The 25,771-nt window shown below is 36.5% G+C and overlaps 1 protein-coding gene and 1 long non-coding RNA gene across 2 annotated transcripts; both read left to right on the top strand.

The window, feature by feature from the left end:
* Positions 1–4,142: 4,142 nt before the first annotated feature.
* Positions 4,143–8,384, top strand: LOC147482670 (ent-kaurene synthase-like 1). Its single transcript, XM_086581464.1, is given in 15 exon segments — positions 4,143–4,344; positions 4,604–4,659; positions 4,756–5,041; positions 5,145–5,325; positions 5,401–5,564; positions 5,567–5,614; positions 5,703–5,823; positions 6,049–6,146; positions 6,229–6,443; positions 6,572–6,684; positions 6,777–6,875; positions 6,950–7,165; positions 7,294–7,435; positions 7,565–7,810; positions 7,883–8,384. Coding segments are annotated over 15 exon segments (2,409 nt in total). The 5' UTR covers positions 4,143–4,298; the 3' UTR covers positions 8,261–8,384.
* A 1,548-nt stretch (positions 8,385–9,932) lies between these two features.
* On the top strand, positions 9,933–25,771 carry LOC147482671 (uncharacterized). Its single transcript, XR_015203481.1, has 3 exons — positions 9,933–10,008; positions 21,378–21,492; positions 25,388–25,771. It is a non-coding gene; the product is annotated as an uncharacterized LOC147482671 (long non-coding RNA).

Consider the following 25,771-nt stretch of genomic DNA (forward strand, 5'->3'; position numbering starts at 1 on the left):
TTCAGTGCAAGTGATTGAAGTCAATATAAGGTGCATGCAAGTGTATGTGAGTTGTTAATTCAAGGTATGGGATTAGAATTGAATTCCTCACTGGTTAGACTTTACCCGCTCAACTCTGCCATGTGTTCATTAATCCTTTGTCGGTGGACGTCAGTTTTGGATCCACATCCCAAGTCGTTGATAAATTTCAAACTTACACGGTTCTTATTTTTAAATCGAAAATATTGATGTTGTCCATATTTATTTTGATATCATAATATCTGGTTTAGAGTTGCACCTAATTTCTGGGTTCCTTATGACGGGGAGAGTTTCTTTTAACCTTGTGGTTTTCAAAGTTCAAAATGTCACCGACTTTTGTCGTGTCCGACCAAATTTGTCTAATCTGTTTTTTCTTTCTCTCTGTTTTTTATCAAATATATGTTTTAAAAATCTCTTGACTAGACTTTAAAAAAAAAGGACTAAAAAATAAACTGTGAAGTGATTCAGTGATGCAACGCCTTCGTAAGCAGTAAGGCTGAGTCCAATGGCTCCCTATCCCTTTAAAAGTAGATCTAAAGTAACAGATTTTACTCTCTATCATTAATTTCCTATGTATATATACAAAGGATTCTACTCTCTATCTCTATTTTACTATCTCTATTTTACTCTCTATATGTAGAAGAAAAATGTAGATGAAAGTAAATCCTTTCAGATATATACATGTAAAAAATAATGATAGAGTAAAATATGTTGACTTTAGCTCTATTTTATTGACTTTAACACTACTTTTAAAGGGATAGGGAGCCATTGGACTCAGCCTAAGAGAGGGACTGAGGGAGTAGGCGACTCTACTAGGCTTGTTGCGGTATGCAAGGGACCAAGGACCAAAATATCGATATCGGTGAATATATCGGTGTATTCAAAAACCGATATATGTCAGATATATCTATTTTTTTTTGTGACCAGTCCAAACTATTTAAAATATCGGAAATATCAAATATATTGGAAATATAATATCGGAAATATATTGGAAATATCGGATTTATATTAAAAAATGGTCAAAAAATCAAACAATATATATCGTAAATATCGATTACATCGGCGATATAAAATTTTATATCAGAAATTTCGATATATATCGAAAAAAAAGGGTTCAATATTCAATGGATATATGTCGAAAATATCGATGTCGGTGTACTAAAAAAACGATACATATCGAATATATCGACGATATTTTAGTCCTTGCAAGGGACACACTTTATTTTTTATTTTGTACAAAGTGTTGTATAGGGTTGACAACATGCTGACCCCAATTTCATGCGCTACATTTCATAACTGTCACCACGAACAAGTATGGTACACTATATCCTCACAAAAATATGTAATTTTTTTGGAAAGGAGACTCCCATTTCTACAGCCAACTAGGCCTACCATCAATGGTGTAAACTTCATTGTCAATTAAAGTGACACCTCTTTTAGCAAGCAAATCCGTTGTGAAGTTTCATTCCCTCCAAATTGTTGAAATTTTCAACCTATGTAAGCTCTCTGTACATGTTAACCACCTAGGTTGTAACCTCCATGGAACAATTCCAGTTTCAAATGCCTTCACTACTGCTTCAGAGTTGGTTTCAATCCACAAATTCTTCCAACCTTTGCTAAGTGTTGTCTCAACACCTACAAGAATAGTCATACACTTTGCTATGAAGTTATCTTTGTTATCGATGTTCATGTTGAGTGTATGCAAAAATTGACTCATGTTTCCTCTAAAAGAGGTTACAATCCCTGAAGGTTCAAGATTTCCCATTGACGCACCGTCAGTATTAATTAAGTTTAACAATATCCGGCTTGGGTGGGATCCAAGTACATTGTTTAACTTGTGGTGCCTTACAACAACATTCTAGAAACTCAAAATCACAAACTCCAAAGGAGAATTGTAACAATGACTGACCCCTTGATGGTTTACCCGTAATCTTGATTTGTAATCGCACATGGTGTTTGCAGTTCCAGAGCTTTGGCTTCTTACCATCGAAGTGGACCTTGTTCCTTTCTTTCCAAATACTTACCAAACATGAAACAACACAAAATTTCCACCATTGGATAATACATAATCTAATCTAATCTAACTTCTATAAAGAGAATTGGTTGAGTTACAGAAAGAGTGATCTTGGTCACATGTACACCCGAAGAAAGAATAGCATACCCCAATAACTAACTTAATTACAAGTATACCCCAATAACTACCTTATTTTAATAAACATCTCCCAAATTACTTGGGGTGTGTCCAATAGAAAAAAAAAATTGAAAAATAAAGATAGAAAATACCCTAATTGATTAGTTTATCTTCTTCATATTGATTTCTCACACACCAGATCATTTGAATATCCATCACACGAGATTTATTTTATAATTCCCTATTTTGTTAAAGAACCCACTATTAAAGATTGGATGATATAATATCAATTTAGATACTAATTGCTAAAAATTTGGAAAACCCAATTTAATGATTGAATCAAACATTCAAAAATCAACTGAGAGAAACACAATATATTGTAGGGAAACTAAAAAGCTATTAGGCACATGGGCATATTTTAGAGTTTACAGTGAAATAATTAAATTTGCCCATATTTTGAAGCTATGGGTGTCTAATTAGCACTCTACTTTTAATTTTATTACACATAATTATATGAGCAAATTTGATAGTATGGGTAAGGAGAACAGAGTTCATGGGTCGTTGGATTTGGTGGAATGGAGGTCAAATTTGGTGTTGGATCTTCTTAAAACATAGAAGTTGAGAAATAACGTGATTCATTTTGTCATCGGGTGTTCCTAAAAAATATAATAAAAGATAAAACTATTTTTATTTTTATTTATTTATTTTTAAGTTGGGGTATGTTATTGGATTCTTAGGTGTGACCAAGATCACTCTTTCCATAACCCCGTTAAAGAATTAGTTAAAAAAAAGATTAATTCTACATGGAAATCAAATATAATCTTCTCCAAAAGAAGTATTGGAAATATTACCCACTTTTCAAAAGATTTAGATGATATTTATGATTGGTTAGCTCATATTAATGATGAACTTACTTTATTTTTGGTTTCTCGCCACATCATTTTTTATAGGCAATAAGGATTGAGTTCGCAAGCTTTTTGTGTTCGCGTCCAATATGGAATCGCGCTTTTAAATTCATCTATGTACAACATGAAAAATTTAGTATGTGGGCATGTGGTCCTAAATAGTGTACTACCATGTGTCCATACATATTAACCATAGTTAATGAGAGATTTAGCTTTAAAAGGAAACCAAATAAGCCGATAAGGTGAGTTTTATTTGCAAGATTTTAGGGATTATACCAAAAATTAAACAACAATAAATAGGAAACAAAAAGAGTACATTATTATGCTTTTTTATTAGGGGTCTTATTTTCCCTCTTCCTCCACCCTCTTTTTCATTAATATTCTTGACTCCATAAGAAAAAAAAAATCTCACATTTTTTACTTTTCAACATTTAGACATGATAATCGGTCACCATGTTTAGCATTCTTCAATATTTAGACAAGTGACAAAAATTGTATCCCATGATTTTGGACATGATAGTCATCATGTTTAGCATTTTTCAATAATAGAACAATCATTTAGTTTGTTTGTCATAACATTTTTTTTTCTCATTTTTTTCTTTAATTTGTTTGGGTACTGAAGTTTTATTGTTTTATTGGCCAAAAAAATAAACTTTTAAATAGAAGTTGTTTTTCTTATGGATTTGATTTTTATTTTTATTTTTTTATGGTATAAACAATATTTTGGCCCCACACATTGAAAAATAACGAATTAATTAATATAAAAAAAAAGATGAATTTTTATGAAACTCCATCAATCAAATTAAAAAATGAACTGCCAAATTTGAAATTTTCGTTTCAATTTATTTTGGGAGGGGAAAAGTTGCATTTAGGTTATAGTTATTGTGTTTTTCGTTGGGAAAGCTGGGCCGTTAGAAAAAACAAAAAGGTAAAATAGAGAAATAAGAAATTTTCTTAAACAGTTAACAAGCCCAATACTTACGTGTAACTAAAGTTGGAGTAGATGCATACAAAGAGGAATAGTGTCTAGAGCCCAATTTCTAGTTTGGCTTTTATGCTATGCTGGCTCACCATCTTGTGATGTGGACGTCTGGACGCTCTATTTGGAGGGGAGATCAAATAGAATTTGTAGTCTGCAACATATTTTTTTAACTTCTAATTTCCCTTTCCCTCCTTTACTCTCAGTTTACCACTTGCAAATTTGCAATCCAGTCGTGTTGTTGTGCTTCTTCAGCAGCAATCTCATGTTTCTCTCAAGACCCAAAACTCGGATGATTTCATCTCGACACGGTAAATGCTTCTTTATTCCAGTTGAGGATGCTGATCTTTTTCTTTTATCTGTTCAGTTGTGACAGAGTCATTTGAGTTGTGTATGTGTTTTATCTGTTCCTCCTCCTCCTCTCATATTCTAGTTATTTTCTTAGTTGTTAGGTATTTATTTTTTCTTTTTTCAAGCTTCTGTTTCAGTATTTCATCGCTGATTTTGATTATATTTAGTCGATATAGCACACATTTTTACAATAAACGGAAGTATGTTTTATTTCTACAGACGGTGACGCGTTTCGTAGATTACATGTGGTGAGAAGAGCTGAAAATGCTATCAATGTAAGCAATTTCTCCAGTTCCCCAGTTACTATCTTGAAGAAGGAATTATTTTTCGTTTTGTCTGGATAATTATATCATGTAAACATCATGTCTCAGTGTGCTCAAGGTCCAAAAGAAAAAATCAGAGAGATGTTCAATAAGATTGAGCTTTCAGTTTCTTCCTATGATACCGCTTGGGTTGCCATGGTCCCTTCTCCAGATTCATCACAACAACCCTGTTTTCCTGAGTGCTTAAATTGGTTACTGGAGAATCAAGTACGTGATGGTTCATGGACACTTCCTCATCACCATCACTTACTGATTAAAGAATCTATGTTGTCCACATTGGCATGTGTCCTTGCACTGCGACGATGGGAGACTGGCGATGAACATGTGAGAAAAGGTATTTTCATAATTTCATGTCAGGTCCAATGGGTCTCCATTTTTGGTTTTAGTTGTGATCAATCAAGCTAATAATATTGTTGCGATATTCGATCTCTGTATAGGTTTAGAGTTTATGGAACTAAATTTTGGGCTAATCATGGACAAGAAGCATACCTCCCCAATCGGGTTTGATATCATATTTCCTGGTATGATTGAATATGCCAAAGATTTGGACTTAAACCTTCCATTCAGTCCAAAATTTGTTGAAGCAATGCTTCACAAACGGGATTTGGAGTTTGAAAGGTATGCATGTTCTTATTCTTTAGTTGGAGTTGTTCTCTATTTCTACTTGTAACAGTGTTTGACATCTTTGTTCAGAGTCTCCAAAATCAATTCCAAGGGAAGTAAAGCTTATCTAGCATACACATCTGAAGGACTAACTAAACTATGTGATTGGAAGGAGGTCATGAAATGGCAGAGGAAAAATGGGTCTATGTTCAATTCCCCATCAACCACTGCTGCCACTTTTATTCAAAATCAGGATCTTGTTTTGGAATACTTAGCTTACTCTTAAAAACGTTCGCCAATGCCGGTAACTAACGATGTTTATATGAATCTTTATTTTCTCACTGTTAATAGTTGAAGATCTAGATTCTACTACTCTACAATTGTCTTTACAGTTCCCACCAGTTATCCAGTGGATGTGTATATCCATCTCTCTATGGTTGACCGTCTTGAGAGAATGGGAATTGGGAGACATTTTAGGAATGAAATCAGAAGTGTATTGGACGAAACATATCGGTACCTACTGAATTAATGCATTTTTATTTCAATGCGTGCTTGTTGATTTTAAATGGTGCCTCAACCCAATGTCTTGTAGTCAAAGAGCTTTCAAAAAGTTTGCTGTGTATGCAGGGTATTAGAACCATAGGAATGTGCATGCACTTAATCTTGCAAGGAAATAGTAACCCACATAACAGATAGTTATTCTGAATTCTGATATCATTGATCTTGGCCTATGACTAGGTATTGGCTGCAGAGGGATGATGAGATATTCTTAGACATAGAGACCTGTGCTTTGGCTTTTCGGCTCTTACGGATAAATGGCTATGCAGTTTCTTCCGGTGAGGCGATCTATATTATATTTAATGGTATAGCTATATTAATTCCAATGATGGAAGTTAAATATATCAATATGTGGTGTAGACACATTAGCCGAATTCAACGAAGAAATAGATTTCTTCACTTCTGCTGGTGGGGATCTCAAAGGTATACGTACTCTTTTGGAGTTATACAAAACATCGCAGATCATGATATCACCAAATGAACCGGTTCTGGAGACACTAAATTCGTGGACAAGTCACTTATTAAAACAGAATCTATCAAATGACATGATACATGATGACAATTGCCAGAAAGAGGTATTCACCCATATGACTATATGAGTACAATACTTAAACTTCCTTTGTCATCGGGAGTCATCTCAGTCAGAAGAGAATCAAAGTAAGACATAACTAAAATTTGATATTGTTATTGCGTGCAATGACAGGTTGTTAATGCTCTCAAGTTCACTTATGATGCCAATATAGAACGTCTAGAAAACAGGAGAAATATCGAGTACTACAATTTGGATAGTCTTCGCATCCTGAAAGCGTCATATAGGTAGCCTTACTTTTCTTCAAGATATGTTTTTTTTTTGTCATATTTATAGCACAGTATGTTAATTGTTGTGTTAACCGACTTCCTTGTATTAGGTGCTCCAATGTTGATAACAGAGATATCGTACAGTTTGGAGTGGAAGACTACAACTTTTGTCAAGAAATACTACAGAAAGAACTTGCGAGTCTTGAGAGGTAAGCAATATCTACTTGGAACTAAAGTCATGTTACTCACTATTGTCTTAACACTGTCAACTTAACTCAAGCAGGTGGGTAAAAGAAAATAGATTGGATAAACTCAAATTCGCCAGGCTGAAGCTCGAGTACTTGTATTTTTCCGTAGCTGGAATCGTTTTTCCTCCTGAACTATCTGATGCCCGCATGTCATGGACAAAAAATTCATTTCTTTCCACTGTGGTTGATGATTTCTTCGATGTTAAAGGAAGTAGAGAAGAACTAGTAAACCTTATCAACTTGGTAGAGAAGTATGTCCTGTTTTTCCTTTTCTCGTTCTATTTTTTGCTTGTAATAATGTTTTGTTTTGCGATTGAATTCTTATTTTGTTTCTTGTAATGCCTTCAATGATAACTATGAGAATTCCTGCTTGCCACAGATGGGAATGCAACACAGCTACCAATTATTGCTCTGAGGAAGTTGAAATTATTTTTCAAGCTCTTCACAAGACAGTTAATGACCTTGGAGACATCGCATTCACACGACAAGGCCGTAGTGTCAGAAGCCATCTAATTGATATAGTGAGATTCCATATCTTGAAATAATTTCCTCAATTTCAAGATTGTGAAAGTACATTTGATTTTAGGAACAAGTCAGACATAAATGTACAGATTTCACAATTAATAACTATTCTATACATACACTCACAGTGGCTTAATTTGCTTAAATCTATGATGAAAGAATATGAGTGGGCAAGAGACAAGTCAGCACCCAAGATGGAGGAATATATGGAGAATGCCTGCATCTCATTCGCATTAGGACCCGTTGTCCTTATAACACAATACTTTCTGGAGCCTACGCTTTCCAAAAAAGTTATAACAAGCCCGGAGTACAACAAACTTTTCAAGCACATGAACATTTGTTGCCGACTTCTCAATGATATCCAGAGCTTTAAGGTATATATACTTGGACTCGTATGTCTAATGTCGTTAGCCTTGATCTTCTTTTAACTTTGAAGTATGTTGCAGAGAGAAGGCGAGGAAGGGAAACTGAACAGCGTGTTATTGTGCAAGATTCATAGTCCTGAAGCTATCAATGAGCAAGAAGCTGTGAGAGAGGTAAAGGGTATCATTGATCGCAACAGAAGAGAGCTTCTAGGTTTAGTGTTGAATACAAAGGGAAGTATTGTGCCTAAAGGTTGCAAAGATTTATTTTGGAAGACTTTCAGAGTAACTCATCTCTTCTACCGCGAGAAGGACGGATTCTCTTCTTCACTGGAAATGGTTAATGCTGTCAATGCAGTTATTCATGAACCTTTAAGTTTTCCGTCATCTTCCTGCGAAGGGATGGATGGACCTTGTGTTGCAGAAAGGATTGAACAACAATGTGATAACAACTCGTTCTGACAAAAACATGTGTTTAGGAGGATAGGTTTTGTCATTCAGAAAGGACCAGTTGCTTACTTGTCTTCTGAGTATTTGTATGATTTATTTTGGAGATTAAATAAAATATATCTTTAAATTAAAAAAATAATAGTTTCATTTGCTTGATTAATAAATAAATAAATTAAATTGATGCTAGAATTAAGGTGTTGGATTTGAGCCATTTTGTTACTCAATACTTATAAAGGTCTTTGTAGACAACTTCACATAAATACATACAAATACATGGTTGCAAGTGTTCCACTTATGGATGTCTATCTTGTTTGAAATCCGTCCAAAACCCGAACAAAAAGCCCGCACCGAACCCTGTCCGAACTCGACAAAACCCAAACTCGAACCCAGGCCAAAATACATAGAGTAGGGTTTGGTCACACTCTCTAAACCCGAACCGATCCGAGCCCGACCCGATAATTTAGCTCTAAATCTGTTAAAAGGGCTAAAAACCCCGAAACCAAACCCGGACCGAAATCAAACTGCAAATCCGGTTTCAATTGCATACTACTAATCTCATATAAAAGAATGAGATAGATAAATATTTGGATTATGATCTCATTCATGTTTACAATAATGAATTATTTAATATATTGGATTATGGAAAAATTTATGTCGGGATTTCTATTTTTTTCAGTAAGCACGTGATCATGTGTCTATAGTTCATTCCGAGTCTATCTATTTTTAAATCATATCAAATAATTATGTCCAAGTATAAGTGATAATTACTTCCAAGTTCATTATAAGTTTTATTTTGTTTGAAGGATTGGTGGATAGCCGAAGAAAGAATAAAATGTAGATATATATTTCAAATAAAGTTTCTTATTGTCTTCTTTCTTCATTTATACCGGGTTTTATCCTATCCGAAACCCGAATCCAAACCCAATGGGTATCCAAAATATAGGGTTAGAATAGGGTTTGGTCACACCTTTTAACAAAATACCTGACTCCGACCCACTGAGAACCGGTCCGGGTTTGGATAATCCGATACCATTCAAAACCCGAAAAGTCGGGTTCGGCCAGATACCCGTTTGCACATCCCTAGTTCCACCCTAGGAATGCCATTCGTTCCCGGCAACTCTGCATTCACAATGCAAGATGGATTTTGCACCATTATTTCCAAAGCAACACTCTTTTTGAATTGAATTATGTTCTATTTTAATTTGAATGCAAAATGATTGTTCCGTCAAACCACTAAGCAACGTCCATTTTGGATTGATATGTTTATGACAATTATGAGTACCCCGGGTTGAAGGGTGCAGCTACATGGCAGCATGTGATTAGTGCTGCACACTTGCACAGTTCACTGTAAAATGACCTACCGAAACAAAATCTAGCAATCGCCCATGGTCAAAGTCCTTAGCTCCTACCTCTTACCACTCATCTCTGTTACTAAAGTACACTATAATTAATATAGCCTCTTCAATTGAACCAGTCTTTTTGGGCCCTTGGTCAAATATTAAAAAACAATTGTTCATTTTGCCTTTGAAGTGGACTATTTCGTCATTTCAGTTTTTACTTCCATTTATACCCTAGTTAAAGAATGAAAAACACATTCAGACCAAACCAAATACACCCAATATATTGAATTGTACACTATATTTCTTACTCATAAATGATTTTAATTGCCATAAATACACGAAAACCTTTCTCCCCACCTCTTTTGCAAACAGTCAAAATAATACTAATCAGCCATTGCTCAACCTTTTCTTCACCACCAGGTATTCAAGCCTCTCATTGTCCTCTTTTTTACTTTTCAGTCATCTAATTAATTAATTTGTTATTTTGGTTTTATGAATTGTTGTTTTCTGATGGCATAAACCTAGAGTCCGTTTGATGTTGTTTAACATGTTGCCTCATAAGCCGTTTGAAATACTTTATGGGGCGTCGTTGCTATATGCTCAAGTAGATTATGTTGCATAACTTTGGAAAACAAATTAACGGTTATGAGTTTTTTATTCTACAACACTTAATCTTTGTTTGCCTTTCTCTTCTATGATAGTAGGACTATGCATTTTTACTAGACTTTAGTTCCAACTCTTTGTATAAGACGCTTCCTACTCAACTCAGTTAATTAGTTAATTTGATAGCATGCAAGTTTCACATATAGTGTTAAATTCCATGTTAGTGGTGATGCTAGGAGAGTTGTGACATTGATATATTGAGAGAAACCAAGAAAAAGAACAATAGAGAAGAATAGAGATTGATTGATTGAGAGATTGATTTGGGTTAGAGTTTAGAGATTTGAGTTCTCTACCCAGAGTTACATATTTATACTAACCTACCTTGGGTGTGAAGTAATCTTAAACATGAGAATAGAAACTAATAGATATAGATGTCCACACTTATAGAAATGCGGGACTTTACATTTAGGACATATTCTAATACTCCCCCTCAAGCTGTAATGCCGCAAACTATGCAAATTACAGCTTGAATGGTAGAAAGAAAAGATAAGAATATAGCTCTCCTTTTCGCATAAAATTGCCTTTAGTTGAAGAACTCAAACAACTGTTGAGACGAGAAGTTCTGGAAAGTAAAATTGTTGGTGTAGAGAATGGCCTAACCTGAATACTGAAGTTACCACAGGCACAAATTGGAAATAGAACACCTGTTTGATGACTGCAACTTAAGAGATGAATCTGAATAGTGCAATGATGATGTGACTGTAACTTGAGAGATTGATGAAAACTGAATAGGGCAGTGATGATGTGATTGTAACCTGAGAGATGAATATGAATAATGCAGTGATGATGTGACTGTAACCTGAGAGATGAATAGAAAGCTTGTGATTTTCAACCAAAGAGCTCAACAAGAGATTGTAAGAGTCAATGAAACACCTGAGTACGTACTTGGCACCACTGCGGCATAAAAGTAATCAAAACCTAAAAAGTTGAACCATCAACGACAGCAACATATAATAAGCTCTTCAATAAGAAAGCTAAAACATAAAGCCGGTGAAACACCATAGGACCCAAAACCATGACATGAAAGGGAGTCAAACCCTTATAAAAGAAATAACTTATCAACCAACCAATAATCAGGAATTCTACCAAATCATATTAGTTAAGATGAGGAGAAACTACTGAAGAATACGAAAAATTGGACCTGAGTACCTGAAGTGTGGGGTGTGTGCCCTCTGAGTTGCCTTTGAGAAGGGGCGCATGCCCTCATATTAGAACTTGTCGGTTGAATTTTGTGAACAGTATCAGTGAACAGTGCGATGAACAGTACCGGTGAACAGTATAATCAATAGTATCAGTGAATAGTATGATGAATAGTACTGTGAACATTACTGATGAACAGTACGATGATGAATAATACCGTGTACAGTACCAGAAACAGAGGAAAGATAATTCTTCGCGATATACTCTAGAGTGCATGCACCCCTTGACTAAGGCAATCTTGAGCACGTGTGCACCTTGACGAAGGCAATTATGAGCGTGTGTGCCCCTTGACAAAGTAATTTTGAGCGCGTGCGCGCCTTGACGAATACTAACTTCAGAGACTGCGAGATACAGAGAGGTTGTGCCCCTCTTATCAATACTAAGACAGAGAGATTGTGGAAGACGGAGACAGAATAACTTCTTCTTATGAGAAAGAGAAAGATTGAAACTTGAATTGAATATTGAAAATTGAAAAAGAATTGATTTTGAATTTGAATTTTTTTTTTGGATATTGATTTTGAGAGATTCCTTTCCTAGCATACCACTAAACTTTGATTTGAACCTGATGCTCTGATACCATGTTAAATTCCATGTTAGTGGTGATGCTATGAGAGTTGTGCCATTGATATATTGAGAGAAACCAAGAAGAAGAACAATGGAGAAGAATAGAGATTGATTGATTGAGAGATTGATTAGGGTTAGAGTTCAGAGGTTTGAGCTCTCTACCCAGAGTTACATATTTATACTAACCTACCTTGGGTGTGAAGTAACCCAAAACATGAGAATAGAAACTACTAGATATGGATGTCCACACTTATAGAAATGTGGGACTTTACATTTAGGACATATTCTAATATATAGTGATCGACTCACTTTTTGTGAGACTTCATCTCTACGGTGCTTGGTGAGTAGCAACTAGATATAGACAACTCAATCCTTCTTTTATGAATTTTTAGGGAGGATTTTAATGTTTTATTATTGTTTGTTGGTTAAAGGATGTGTTAAATGGGGAAATGATTGTCGACCTTATGGTATATTCTATTAGGGTGTTGCCTATTGTAAAGCGGAACAAGAGGGAGAATGGGTACAACCCCGAGCACAAATACGAGATATGTAAAAATGAATTCTACACTGATGGTTTAGAAAACTGTTTAATAGGATGAAAATTTGATTGCAATATATGGTATTACCTCTAATTAAAACGGCTCAAAATTGAAGTTTTGGTTTTTGACGTTTTCAGTGATTGGATTGTCCGTTTAATTTGCATTGAATGATGTATTATGTTCAAATTCCAACTATTTTTTTTTCCAACTATTCCAAATTTATCATATAGTTAGATTAATGTTGACAAATAGTATAGGCATTGCATGGCGAATATGGCAGGCACTAGGCAGGGCTACATAATATGTTTTTACACCCTTAATCCCTTTCAAAAACAAATTATGATTCATTTTCTTTCTTCCTTCTTTTTTTGGGGACCAACTCGGACTTAATTCCGATAATGGCCACAAGCGAGCGGGGAAGGGGGCTACTAACAGAGGACAATTACTGAGCTTCTCCCATGAATCTTAAGTACACTAATAGAACGAGAAGGGGGTCTACTTCAAAGACATCGACCGACTATTTAGAGAGGTGTCACTTTGCTGATAAAAATGTCTCATATATATTGTTATAGACTTCCATTTCGTCATTATTTTCAGTGTAACGAGAGAAGGATAGACTTCAGGACTTATAGTCTATCATGTTCATGTTCCTAATTCATTTTAGTGCTTGGTTTAGAGCATTTACAACTCCCTTTTTCGTAGCATACCTATTAGTGATGATAAATAATAGTTCAAGATAGGGTTGAGGGACTTAACGATTGGTTTAGGGAAGTCAGTACGTACATTGTTAGTGCATTCCCTGTTAGATGTCTTATGATGATTCTCTCGTAAGTGTTGGATCTATGAACCAAATGTTTTATTGAGATGCTTGTCATTGCATTAGAGAATAACCAACTCATAGATGGTTTGAGATTATTGGAGGGCTAGACAATTGGAGCAACATTTGAGGATGTTTATGGCACGCGCATGCACCTTAGAGAGGCCAAATCCCTAGTTTTAATGAATTGGTTTCTTATATTTGCCCCCTTATCTGGGTGGATGATCATAATATTTTAGTTGCCCAAAAAATCAACGTCAAAGTCGCTAACCCACTAAAAAATATCCATGATTTTCTATTACACCAAAAGTTGTGTATAAGATGTTATACTTGCAATATGAAACACATTGTTTGTTTAAGTTTTAAGGTCTACCTTCTTCTGAGCTTCGGCTTAATAGACTACGTAGCGTTTAAGTTAAAATAGGTTAAATTGGATTTTCATGATATAGAATGAATGTGGGGGAGAACGATTTGCTTTAGAGGGTATCCTAATGTTTAAATTCAAGTGGCAGAGATGGGGTAATTTGAAGTGGCTTTGGTGAAACAAGTTTAAGCAGCTTATTGATGTTTTTATATTTCTAATTATGACTCTGTTTGTTTTCATATACCTAATTGGCTAATTCTTAGGGTGTGTATTATACTATATGGGATTCCTATTTTATGTGTTTTCAGGCTAACAATGAGTTTAGCATTAACATGATCTTAAGTTTATCTTACAAAACTAAAATTATTCCTGATTTATAGTTATCTGTCATAGTGGTAAGTGCTTAACTAATTGAGTGATGCAATCGTAATTGCAAAGAAACGAATTCTAAGAATTCTTAACTAAAATCAATTCAATTCAATCCAAAAACTAACTTGGCCAAAGGCCTACAACTCCTTATATAAGAATACAACTTCTGAAGCAAATAAAACACCCTAATTTCGGAATTAATAATAACCCCAAAATACCATTATACTAAATAACATCAAAATACTAACTATACCCAATTCTAGTACTCCCTAATGACATAGAAACTAATATAGAATTCAATTATCAATGTGAAACCCTAATTCACATTATACTCCCCCACTTGAAGAACTCAACTCTGACAAGTTAAAAGTCTCCTTAGATCTCCAATCACAACGACGATGAGGTGACAGATAAACATCCTTCCCAGACTTAGCAAGCACAATATGATGAGACGGCCGACATCTTTTGCAATGGCTAATTATGTAGTGTAAAGACACGTCGACCCTAAGAAATACAATAGGTTTGCTCCCATGCACAATAAACAACTCGGACACTATACTACCAAGTGGTGCCTAAAACCAAGTTATAGGCATCAAAACTACTCACATGACAAAGAACATAGTCACTAAAATCTCCTATGCGAACACCAACTCGAACTGTCTCTGCCAGTTCCTCAAAATCTCCAACTCTGAAAGAATGCACCTTCCTAGGTCAATGATGTACCATAGTAGTCAAACCAAGTGTGTCAATCATGCGGTGAGAAATCAAAGAAATACTACTTCCATTATCCAAAACCACATGAGCAGGACAAGTTTTAGAAGCCAGTAGATTATATAAAGTAGCACTCTGTTGAAATATAATACCACATGTAGACTCTGCAATAGGTGAAACATGTGCCATAAGCATATATAGGGAACCTTGTATCTGCTGGAGTAGGAATTCCCTCAAATGTGTATCCTTGCAGTTCTTCTTTCATCTTAAGTTGAGACGTCTCCATATCAGTAGTCAGAACCGGCTTCTTAGGACAATTTGCTTGAACATGACCTTCTCGACCACAGTTGTAGCACTTAACAATTCTCTTCGGTCATATGGGAGCGTAGCTTTGTAAGATGACATGGAGGAAAGGTAACTCATTTTCTTCTCAGACTCACTAGCAAAATTGTAAGTTTCCTCCAAGGTGTTATTCCGAACATAGACTAAATCATAACGAATATCTTCCCTAAGACCTTGCATATAACGGCGAATGCAGACTTCCTCACTCTTTAGCAGGTTGCAACGTGACTGTAGAAGGTGAAAGGACTCGGTATACTCATGCACAGACTTATCCTCTTGTTTCAAATCTTGCAACTTCCTGTACAATTGTTGCATGCACATAATTCATAGGCACAAACTTAGTAACCAAAGCTTCTTTCATGCGCTCCCATGTAGTGACTTGACCCAAATTTTGGCGTAGACGCTGTTGGCGAAACTATGTCCACCAAATCAAAGCAAAACCTTGAAGCCTTGTAGCAACCCAAGACACCTTGCGATCTTCCGACATATTTTGATAAGCAAACATATTCTCTATCGTGGCAATCCACTCAAGGCAAACCTCAGGTTCCAAGATACCTGTAAACTCTGGAATATCAACCTTTGGCTTGAACTCACGCTCAATTGGTGGAAACGATTCACAATAATGGAATGAGGCAAATTATCAACTTTTCCATTCGTCAACAAATCTCGTAACTTGGCAAAACCTATATTGAGAGAAGTCGTCAAATCCACTTTCAATTTCTCAATTTTTTCCATCCAAAGCAATGAATTTCTCATCATAACCAGATGTTTTCTCAATTATATCATTCACACTCTTCTCTAATGTCTCAAATTTCACATTAAGTTCTCTAATTGTCGTCGCCATAAGAATAATTTTTATTTTCACAGTGAACACGGTGAACAGTAACCATGAGCAATACGTGAACAATACCGCGTTTTTTTTAAATCATAAAAAATTCAAATCTTTTTTCTAAAAAAAAAAAAAAAGATTCTGGAACGAGCCTGGTGGATTGTTGTTTCGCCTCTTAGAGTCTGCAGTAGAGCCTCCTTCAATCCAGCCACCCCAAAGATCTGTTTCCACTCAGAATGTGTGTCAATGCTTACAAAAAGTTACTGATGGGCATTTTACTGCAGTGGTAAAAGTGTTGTCATCATCAGGTGTTGCCTCTAACTTGGCGGAGACTATTCAAGCATTAGAGGAGAAACACCAGATGCAACAACCACTTGTGAGACCAACTGTTTCTTTTGTTGAGCCCCCTTTATTGGTAGAGAGAGACACCCTATTCTCATGTATTAGGTCGTTTCCAAAAGGTACTTCTTATGGTCGTGATGGTCTCTGAGCTCAGCACTTGTTAGATGCCATGAGTGGTGCTACAACAGCTATATCGTCTGATTTGCTAGATGCATTGACCCCTGTGGTGAATCTTTGGTTACACGGACGATGTCCATAACCGTTAGTGGAATTATAGCGAGTACTCCGCTTACTCCACTTCTTAAGCCGAATAATAGTATCTGTCCTATAGATGTGGGCATGGTTTGGTGTCGTCTGGTCTCCAAGATTGCAATGAAAGGAGTTTCCAGAGATGTGGTTGGGTACTTATAGGATTTCCAGTATGGGGTGGGTGTTTCTGGTGGAGCAGAGGTGATTTTGCATGTTGTCAACCGTATGGTGTATGCTAACGGTGACAATACCTCTCTTTCTATGCTACTAGTAGATTTTCAGAATGCTTTTAACATGGTTGATTGGACCACCATGTTGAGAGAGGTTCGTATCTGATGCCCAACTATTTCCCTTTGGGTTGAGTACTTGTATTGTCAACCTGCGAGGCTGTATGTGGGGGATGGCTACATATGGTCTACTACTGGGGTCCAGCAAGGCGACCCTTTGGGTCCCCTTCTATTTGCACTGGTGTTACATTGTATCCTCTGATTCTACGGATCCAATTCAGTTGCCAGTTATTATTATAGGCTTGGTACCTAGATGATGGGACTCTGATCGGGGATACATAACAGGTGGCGATAGCTTTGGGTATGATTCAGGAAGAATGACCGTCTTACGGGTTAGTTCTTAATGTGGCTAAAACTGAGATGTTTTGGCCATCACCAGATCAACGTCGCTCTACTCTCGGTCTCTTTCCTTCATATTTGTCCCATCCTCAACAGGGGCTCAGGTTGCTTGGAGGTGCAATTAGCACTGGTGCATCTTTAGTCATGGGTCTTGCTCGCAAGCGTATTGACAAGGCTATGACTTTGATGGACCGTTTGGCTGCATTGGAAGATCCACAGTGTGAGTTATCGCTCTTACAAACTTGTGTACCATCCATTTTCAGAGAGGCAGCTCAGACTTTTGATCGGCATCTCCGCAGTGTTCTCCAGGGTATTGTGGTTTCTGATGGTCCTGGCTTCGGTGATTTGCAATGGCGTTTATCGATACTCTTATTATATCTGGGTGGTTTAGGTATTTATTGTGCCATTGATGTCTCTACATTTGCTTTTGTGGCATCCCGTTTTCAGACTTCTGAGCTTCAGAACCACATTCTTAGGAGTTGTGGTCCAGTTCCTTTGGATGAGATTCTTGATGTTGCTAGCAGTGCATTGAGTCTCTGCCTACCCGATTTTGACCTCAATTCTCTAGCTGTGAATGCTATCGTCCCTTCAAAACCACAAAACATTTTGGTTGAAGTGTTCTACAGTAGGATTGTTGCTGGTCTCGAGAGGGAGTTTGATTTATCTGCTCGTTAAAATATAGTCATGGGATGCTTGCAGTCGGAACACGCAAAGGATTTTCTACTTGCTATTCCGATGGAGGGACATGGACAACGTATGTCACCGGTGGAATATCATTCTAATCTCCGGTACCGTCTCATGATTCTTTTGTACTCTGACGGTGGTTTGCAAAAAAAAGTAGATTGGACGCTTTAGGGGACCATGGAGCACATTGTCGACACTTTCCAGGTTTTAAATACCGATATGATCATGTCAGAGACATTTTATGCGATGCATTTTGGAGGGCTGGGGTACAAGTGAAGAAAGAGGCTCCTGTCAATTTTCTCACTGATCCGAATGAGGGGAGATTGACACTTCGGTCTGCGGATGTATTGATCTACAGTTGGTCTGAAGGGAAGCATGTATGTTTTGATGTAACTGGAGCTTCTCCATTGGTAGGGCTTGGGAATGGAGTCTTTGAAGTGGGAGAAGCAGCTAATAGAGCAGCGGCAGGGAAGATTGAGAAACACGAGGATTCTTGTAAGGCTGCATTGTTTCATTCCGTTCACTTTCGACACTTTTGGTTTCTTGGCACAACAGTATGTTGAGCTCCTTAAGAGGTTGCAGAAAGTTATGGACATTAACATAATGATAGCTAGTTCTAACGAGTTTGTATTTAGGAGGATATGATTTGCCATTCAGAAAGGACTTACAACACAACTTGTTGCACGCTTGTCCGATCCTAATCATTTGTAAAACTCGTTCTCATTATCAATAAAATTTCCACTTTAAAAAAATAAAAAATGATATACCTTTGATAAAGTTGCGGAAGCGATTTTTTTTCTCCACTAATTCTTTTATCTTCTTCAATGATAAGAACAATTAACCATGACCTTCAAAGGCAATAAAAGCTTTGAAATCTAGCTCCTGATACCAATTTGATGCAATCGCAATTACAAAGAAACGAATTCTACGAATTCTCAACTAAAATCAATTCAATCAAATCCAAAAACTAACTTGGCCAAAGGCGGCCTACAACTCCTTATATAGGAATATAACTTCGAAAACAAATAAAACACCCTAAATTTGGAAATAATAATAACCCCAAAATACCCTTATACTAAATAACTTTAATATACTAACTAGACCCAATTCTAGTACTCCCTAATGACATAGAAACTAATATAAGACTCTATTATCAATGTGAAACCCTAATTCACATCATTGAGTTATATGGTGTTAATTGGTTACACAATTTTTAGGTGATTTGAAAATGTTTGAGAACCAGTGGCAAATAATAACTTCTCTTTTTTTTTTTTTTTTTTTTTTTTTACATATGTCTTTATTCTATACAAGTGCAAGCCTTCACCAAGAAGTACTTACTTGCCAGTGTCTGTTATAGTTGTTTGCAAGAATTACTTAATTCCTTTATTTTTCGTGATTTGAAATCACCATTTTTTATGATTTTTCTACTGTTTACTATTCTCAATAATTTATTAATGGGTATCAAAAGTCTCTTTTCACACAGAAGAGCTTCTTAATTGAAGCTGCAATAGCTTCTCTGTTCATACTTCATAGCTACTGGTGGTAATGAACCTATTATAGTTTGGCCCTCTCTGTGGACATCTGCCCTTAATATGCTTTGTTTATAAGAGCACATTGTTTGCGTTTATTAAAAGATGCATATAATAGTATTGATTTTCCTCTTTTGTGTGTTACTTCTGTTAATCTTTTCCAGTGAGGATCTCGATTTTGTATTTGTATTGGTAGTTTTTTTAGTAAGACATTTAGAGTGGGGAATGTGAGAAATAGAGGCCATGAGCCTATCTACGACTAACACAATGTCTCACTTATGAAATTGATTCATAATGGCTGATGAAACTTTTTAAGAAAAACAAAGGAAAAAAGATTAATCAATGATATTTCACAAACACGTGCATTTTTTTTTTGCTTGGTAAGCATGTAAATTGTATTAAGAAAATGGTGGGGTTAGGTGAACTATCAAAAACATGGAAACATTCTCTAGGATAAATGAACTATTAGTCAAGTTTTTGAAGGTCGAGTAAATACACCAGGCACAATGAAATCACATATCACACACACACAGATATATATATATACAGTCCCGATCTTAGAAGTATACATTTATTTTAAATTAAAATAAGTGCGTTAGTAAACATCACCTAGAAAATGAATTCAATTCTAATTTTTTGTGGGTATTACCTACACACCATAAAGATCATCTCTACAAAATTTGAGCTCATTTGGAAACCTTTAACCTAAGCAAAAGATGATTGCAAAAACTCGACACACACACACACACACACACACACACACACACACACATATATATATTAACTACTTAAGGAACTTTCATTTCAGCGTATTTCATATATTATCTAAAAATTAAATATCCATTTCCCCCACTAAACTACACTTATTAAATGTCGTTAGCCTTATAATTATGCTTGGTTTTTTAGATTTTAGTAGGGGTGTGCATGGGTACCCAATTACCCGAACCCAAACCGGAATCGGAACTATTTATAGCAGGTCTGGTTCCTAAAATGTTAGACCCATTTAAAATGGGTCTTCAATAACCGACCAGATAAAAAACCGAAACCGTTTGAACTAAATAGTAAAAAACCGATGGGTATCTGAACCGAAATCGGAACCGATTAGTTTGATTTTGATATATAAAATTTAGTATTATATTACACTAAATAAAGACAAACCCAAACATTATTATTATATATAGTCTATATTTGTTAGGTGTAAAATTATACTAAATATATATAACATTTAGCATAATAGTGAATGTGTGTTATTAAATGCATATTTTATAATATTATATTAAATATATGTATTATAAATATTAATAATAATGTTTACGTGTCTACGTCTATATGTATAGTCGTATACTATGAATCAACTAATGCACTGTCTATATTAACTAATGTATGAACGTGTACGTGCTTGATATATTACATGTATATATATTAGATAACGAATACGTGCAATGCTAACTAACAATTGTAGTACATGTGGTATTTATTCTATATATGACGCATTACGCATATTATAATATATATATGTTCGATTTAAAATATATACATGTGTATAATGTATGAGAATGTATTTAAAATTTTTATATAACTTTCAAATATTATTATTGAATTTAGGACCATTACTTCTTATGCGAGGACAAAAATATCGATGACAAGTGTTATAGCCGCCGTAAACTAACTTTTATATCGGTTATATAATTAAAAATAATAATTTTAGCAATAAAAATATATAACCCGATAAAGAACTGAAACCGGAATCAAAACCGACTTAATTAATGGATATGGGTTCGGGTTTTCAAATATATATAAAAAAAAAAAAAAAACCGAAAGAACTGAACCCAATAAAAACCGCTAAAAATAGACCCAAAACCGAAACCGATAAGAACTAACCCAGAACCGACCCATAAACACCCCTAGATTTTAGTATAGGAAAAGTATTCTAATAAATTTATTTTGTCTAATCTCTTCAGGTGGTTTATGAAAAGTGAATTAGAGTTCTTGGATGAATATATTAATGTAACTTTTGAAACGAGCCACATCTTCAACTTTTCTCGAGTACTTGGCCATGGGTATATGTTGGGTGAGGTAAACTCTCTGTCAAGGATCCATTTTTTTTATGCAAATCATACTATTATATATTATCCAAATTAAACAAACACAGGATAGCAGTTTGAGTTCACTATACAACTAGGGAGATCCGAGCTTCCTAGCTGCCTCCGAGCCCATGCAGCTAGTAAATCAGCATCTCCATTGAAAGACCTACTAATCCATCTAAAGACAAAAGACTTACTACCAGACAGCATAGAGTTTATACATGTTTTTACCCCTTCCCATTCCCATCTGCAAGAGCTTGTATGTAGAGCTCCAATAACTTCCCTGTTATCCCCTTGCATCACAAAATCCTTTTGTCCCAGCTGCTTTGCCAATAAGGCTGCCACTTCTGCGCCTTCTAGTTCAGCTGCTGCTGCCTCCAAGGCCTTGAACCGCCTAACAGCTGCCCCCACTATACATCATGCATCATCTGTAGCAATAGCTCCTGCTCCAGCCTATCCAGTTTTCCTGCAGAAAGAAGCATCAAACCTAATTATTATGCTATCATTTGGAATACTACAGAAATCTTCCTCAAGCTGCATAAACTTAGTATTAGAAAAATGTGGAGGATTGGTAGATTCTTCTCTGTATGCCAAAAAGCATTTTTCAGCTCCCCCTCTGCTCTTCCTGATTATTCCTTCTCGGTTAGCCTTTTTGTTTTCGAACTTGATTTCATTCCTAGCTTGCCAAATTTGGTGCAGCATGAACATAAGATGTGTCCCAGCCAGCTTTCTCTCATTGTTTTTACTACAACACCACCTCACTGCCTGATCCAATCTTTCTCTAACCGACAGCTATTGCTCCTTGTGAACTTTCATCCCTAGTTGAGATCCAAACCAGACAGTTCGTACCCATTCACAATTGTAAAATATATGCTCTGCAGTTTCTAGCTCCTTAGAGCAGAAGGGACAAGTAAACTCTCCTGTCATATGCTTTTCAGCAAGGGTGGCTCCCATAGGAAGCACCTGCATATACATTTTCCATAGGAAAAGCTGTATGTGTGCTGGGGCAGGTGTCTTCCATAGGTGCCTAAGAGTGATGGGATTGCATCTGGAGCTTTGTCCCACCTCTTCCTTAGAGTGGAGGAAGTGATAAGCTGATCTAACAGTAAAACTGCCATATCTGTCTTTTTGCCATCTCAGTCTATCAGCTACCTCTACTTGTGGCCTGATATTGACCTCTAGGATCTTTTGGCAAGTGATAGGATCTAGGAATTGACTAATCTTAGTCTCATCCCAGCCACTTTTATCTGCGCAAAACCGATCAGAGACCACTTTATTCTGCCAAGCTGGCACCTCCACCCCTAGCTCCTCCAAGGTAGTGGGGGTTCCATTGCATATCAACCAAGGGTCTTTCATAATAGAAATGGAATTTCCATCTCCAATGGCCCAGATGAGGCCACCACTTATCTCATTAAAGGTTTTGTGAATACCCTTCCAGAAATAGGATGCCTTGTCAGGAGGTTTTTTAACATCCCCTATCCAGTCCTTACCATAGATATCTTGAACATTGTTCTTGTCCATAGGAATTCACATCGTGGCTGCTTTCCATGAAAGCTTAGCCAGTGAGCTTTATTAATATCTCGGCTTTTCAACCCCCAAGCCACCAGAGTGTTTTGGTTGGCAGATATGCTCCCACCCTATGGTGTGAGCACCTTTTGATTGGTCTTTACCAGACCACCAGAAATCTCGACATGCCTTGTCAATCTTGTTACAGGAAGCCACAAGGAGCAGATAAGTTGACATGGCATATATAGGGGTGGCCTGGATCACAGCTTGGATGAGGGTTGTCCTCCCAGCCTGTGATAGAACTTTGGCTTTCCACCCTCTAATCTTCCTATTTATTTTGTCAATCAGATAATCAAAATCCTCTGTCTTTTTCCTTGTCAACATAATGGGAACCCCTAGGTATTTCTCTTTCGGGGCAAAGTTTCTAACTTTCCAGAATCTTTTGATTTTGATCTTTTGTCTGTAGGAGACATTCCTACTAAAAAAGATACTGGATTTCTCATAGTTAATGTTTTGGCCTGAGGCCTCACAATAACCATCCAGTATCCTTTTTAGAGTTCCACTTTCAACCATGCTAGCTTTGGTGAAAAGGATGAGATCATCAGCATACAGCAAGTGAGTTAGGGCTGGGGAATTTCTTTTAATTTTTATGTCATGTATCTCCTCCCCTTGTTCTGCTCTAGCCACCATTCTAGATAAGGTTTCAGAAACCAGAATGAACAGATAAGGGGATATGGGATCCCCTTGTCTAACTCCTCTTTCAGGGATGAATCTATCCAAGGGAGATCCATTTAGCATGACCTGAAAGGACACAGTGGATACACGTTGATGTACCATTTGCCTCCACTTTTGGTTGAACCCCAACTTCTCTAAGATACCATCCACAAAGGACCATTCCACTCTGTCATAAGCCTTGGCCATATCAAGCTTGAGAGCCATCCAACATTCATTCTTATGTCTCATGTTCTTCATATTGTGAAAGACCTCACAAGCCAGGCCTACATAATCACCTATACTTCTGCCTTTGATAAAGGCCCCTTGGAAAGGGGAGACAATTATGTTCATCAGACCAGGGTCCCATGGGTGAAGAAATCTTGAACAAAGGCATTCACTGCATGCCCTATGATTCCCCAGCATTTCTGATAAAAAATGCTTTGGAAACCATCAGGCCCAGGAGCCTTATGACTCCCCATCTTTCTAACCACATCCCAGATGTCCCCAGGACTTGGGATGGCTGTAAGAATCTCATTTTCCTTTTCAGTCACACAAGGTTGGAACAGCTCAAGGATGTGCTCATTCCTCTCAGGGTGGTCTGAGGTGAATATCTCTGTGAAGTATTGTGTTAGAGACATTCCCACCTCAGTCCTACCTTCAGTCCAAACTCCATCATTATTTCTGATTTTGTTAATAGTATTCTTTCTTCTTCTATAGATGGTAGAGAGGTGGAAGTATTTTGTGTTCCTGGCCCCATCTCTGAGCCAAGAGTTGGAAGACTTTTGTTTCCAAAAATCCTCCTCTCTGTTATACCACTCAAGCAGATCATCTTTAAGCCTTTTAGCTTGATTATAATTATCAATGCTGAAAGGCTTAGTTAGCACTTTATCAAGCTTGGCTTGGGTAGCTTTGATATTAGTAAAAATATTACCAAAAACATGTTTATTCCACATAGATAAGTCCTTCTTAGTCTTATCTAGCTTATTAATAAGATTTCTGTCAGGGAGGTCATGTTCAATAGAATTCCAAGCTTTTTCAATGACCTCCAGACAGGTCTCATGTTGGAGCCACATATCGAAGTTATATGAAACTTTACTATCTAAGTTACTACTTTTCAAGTGAGAGAAAACAAACCTTTTTTTTTTTTTTGGTTTCCCTGCAATCTGTAATGAGCATACAAGTCCAGTGGGGGAACTAGCTCCCCATGGCTTTAGTCACATAAGACATATTAGCGGGATTTAAGATTGGTGGCGCTCTAGATAATGCACCCACCAATCTTTCTGATTGTTTGCACCAACTTCTTCGATAGGATCTTAGTTCTGTGTATGGAGGTGGTATTAAATGGTAAGAACAGATATCATACATTGATGCTACAATTTATCCATGGACACCACTTCCTTTGCTAGCCTATATGTTCTTTTTACTTGTTGTCTCCAGAGGTTACTGCTTGGCAAATTGTAACATTATAGCCTCAAACTATAGTTTGTATACCTTTAAAATGAACTGTAAGAATTACAGAAGGTCGTCCCTCATATCTTTGGATATATATATATGTGTGTGCTAATGATGTATTTATATATCGTGTGTGCTAATGTCTGAAGTTCACATTTTTCATCTCTATTGCCCCCCATAAAATAAGACTTCACCGTCCTTTGTATGTGTTGCAGGTCATTTGAAGTTATGCATTGCAGTTAATAAACTCAAGTCAATGCCCCTGTTTTTGTATTGCTCTTATGCACTGGAACTCTAGGAAAAGCTGGAGGAACCAGTGACGAGGGAGTTCCCCTTGCTGGCACAAATTGATTCCATACAAAGGTTGCTGCAACGATGGCCAAGAAGAAATGGGACTACTAACTTTGGCAATAGTTTATGGTATTTGCTCCCTTATGTGGTGATCTAGGTAATCTAGAAAACGATAAACCATTATGTCTTATATAAACAAGGAACTATATCTATGCAGGGAACTATCTTTGAAGTGAAAGGAACCCAATGGTATTATTATGTGTTTAAGGATCTGTTGCCGGGCTAAAGTAATATTGGGGACTTGACTT

Source organism: Coptis chinensis, chromosome 8, assembly GCF_015680905.1.
Source record: "Coptis chinensis isolate HL-2020 chromosome 8, ASM1568090v1, whole genome shotgun sequence".
Classification (NCBI taxonomy): domain Eukaryota; kingdom Viridiplantae; phylum Streptophyta; class Magnoliopsida; order Ranunculales; family Ranunculaceae; genus Coptis; species Coptis chinensis.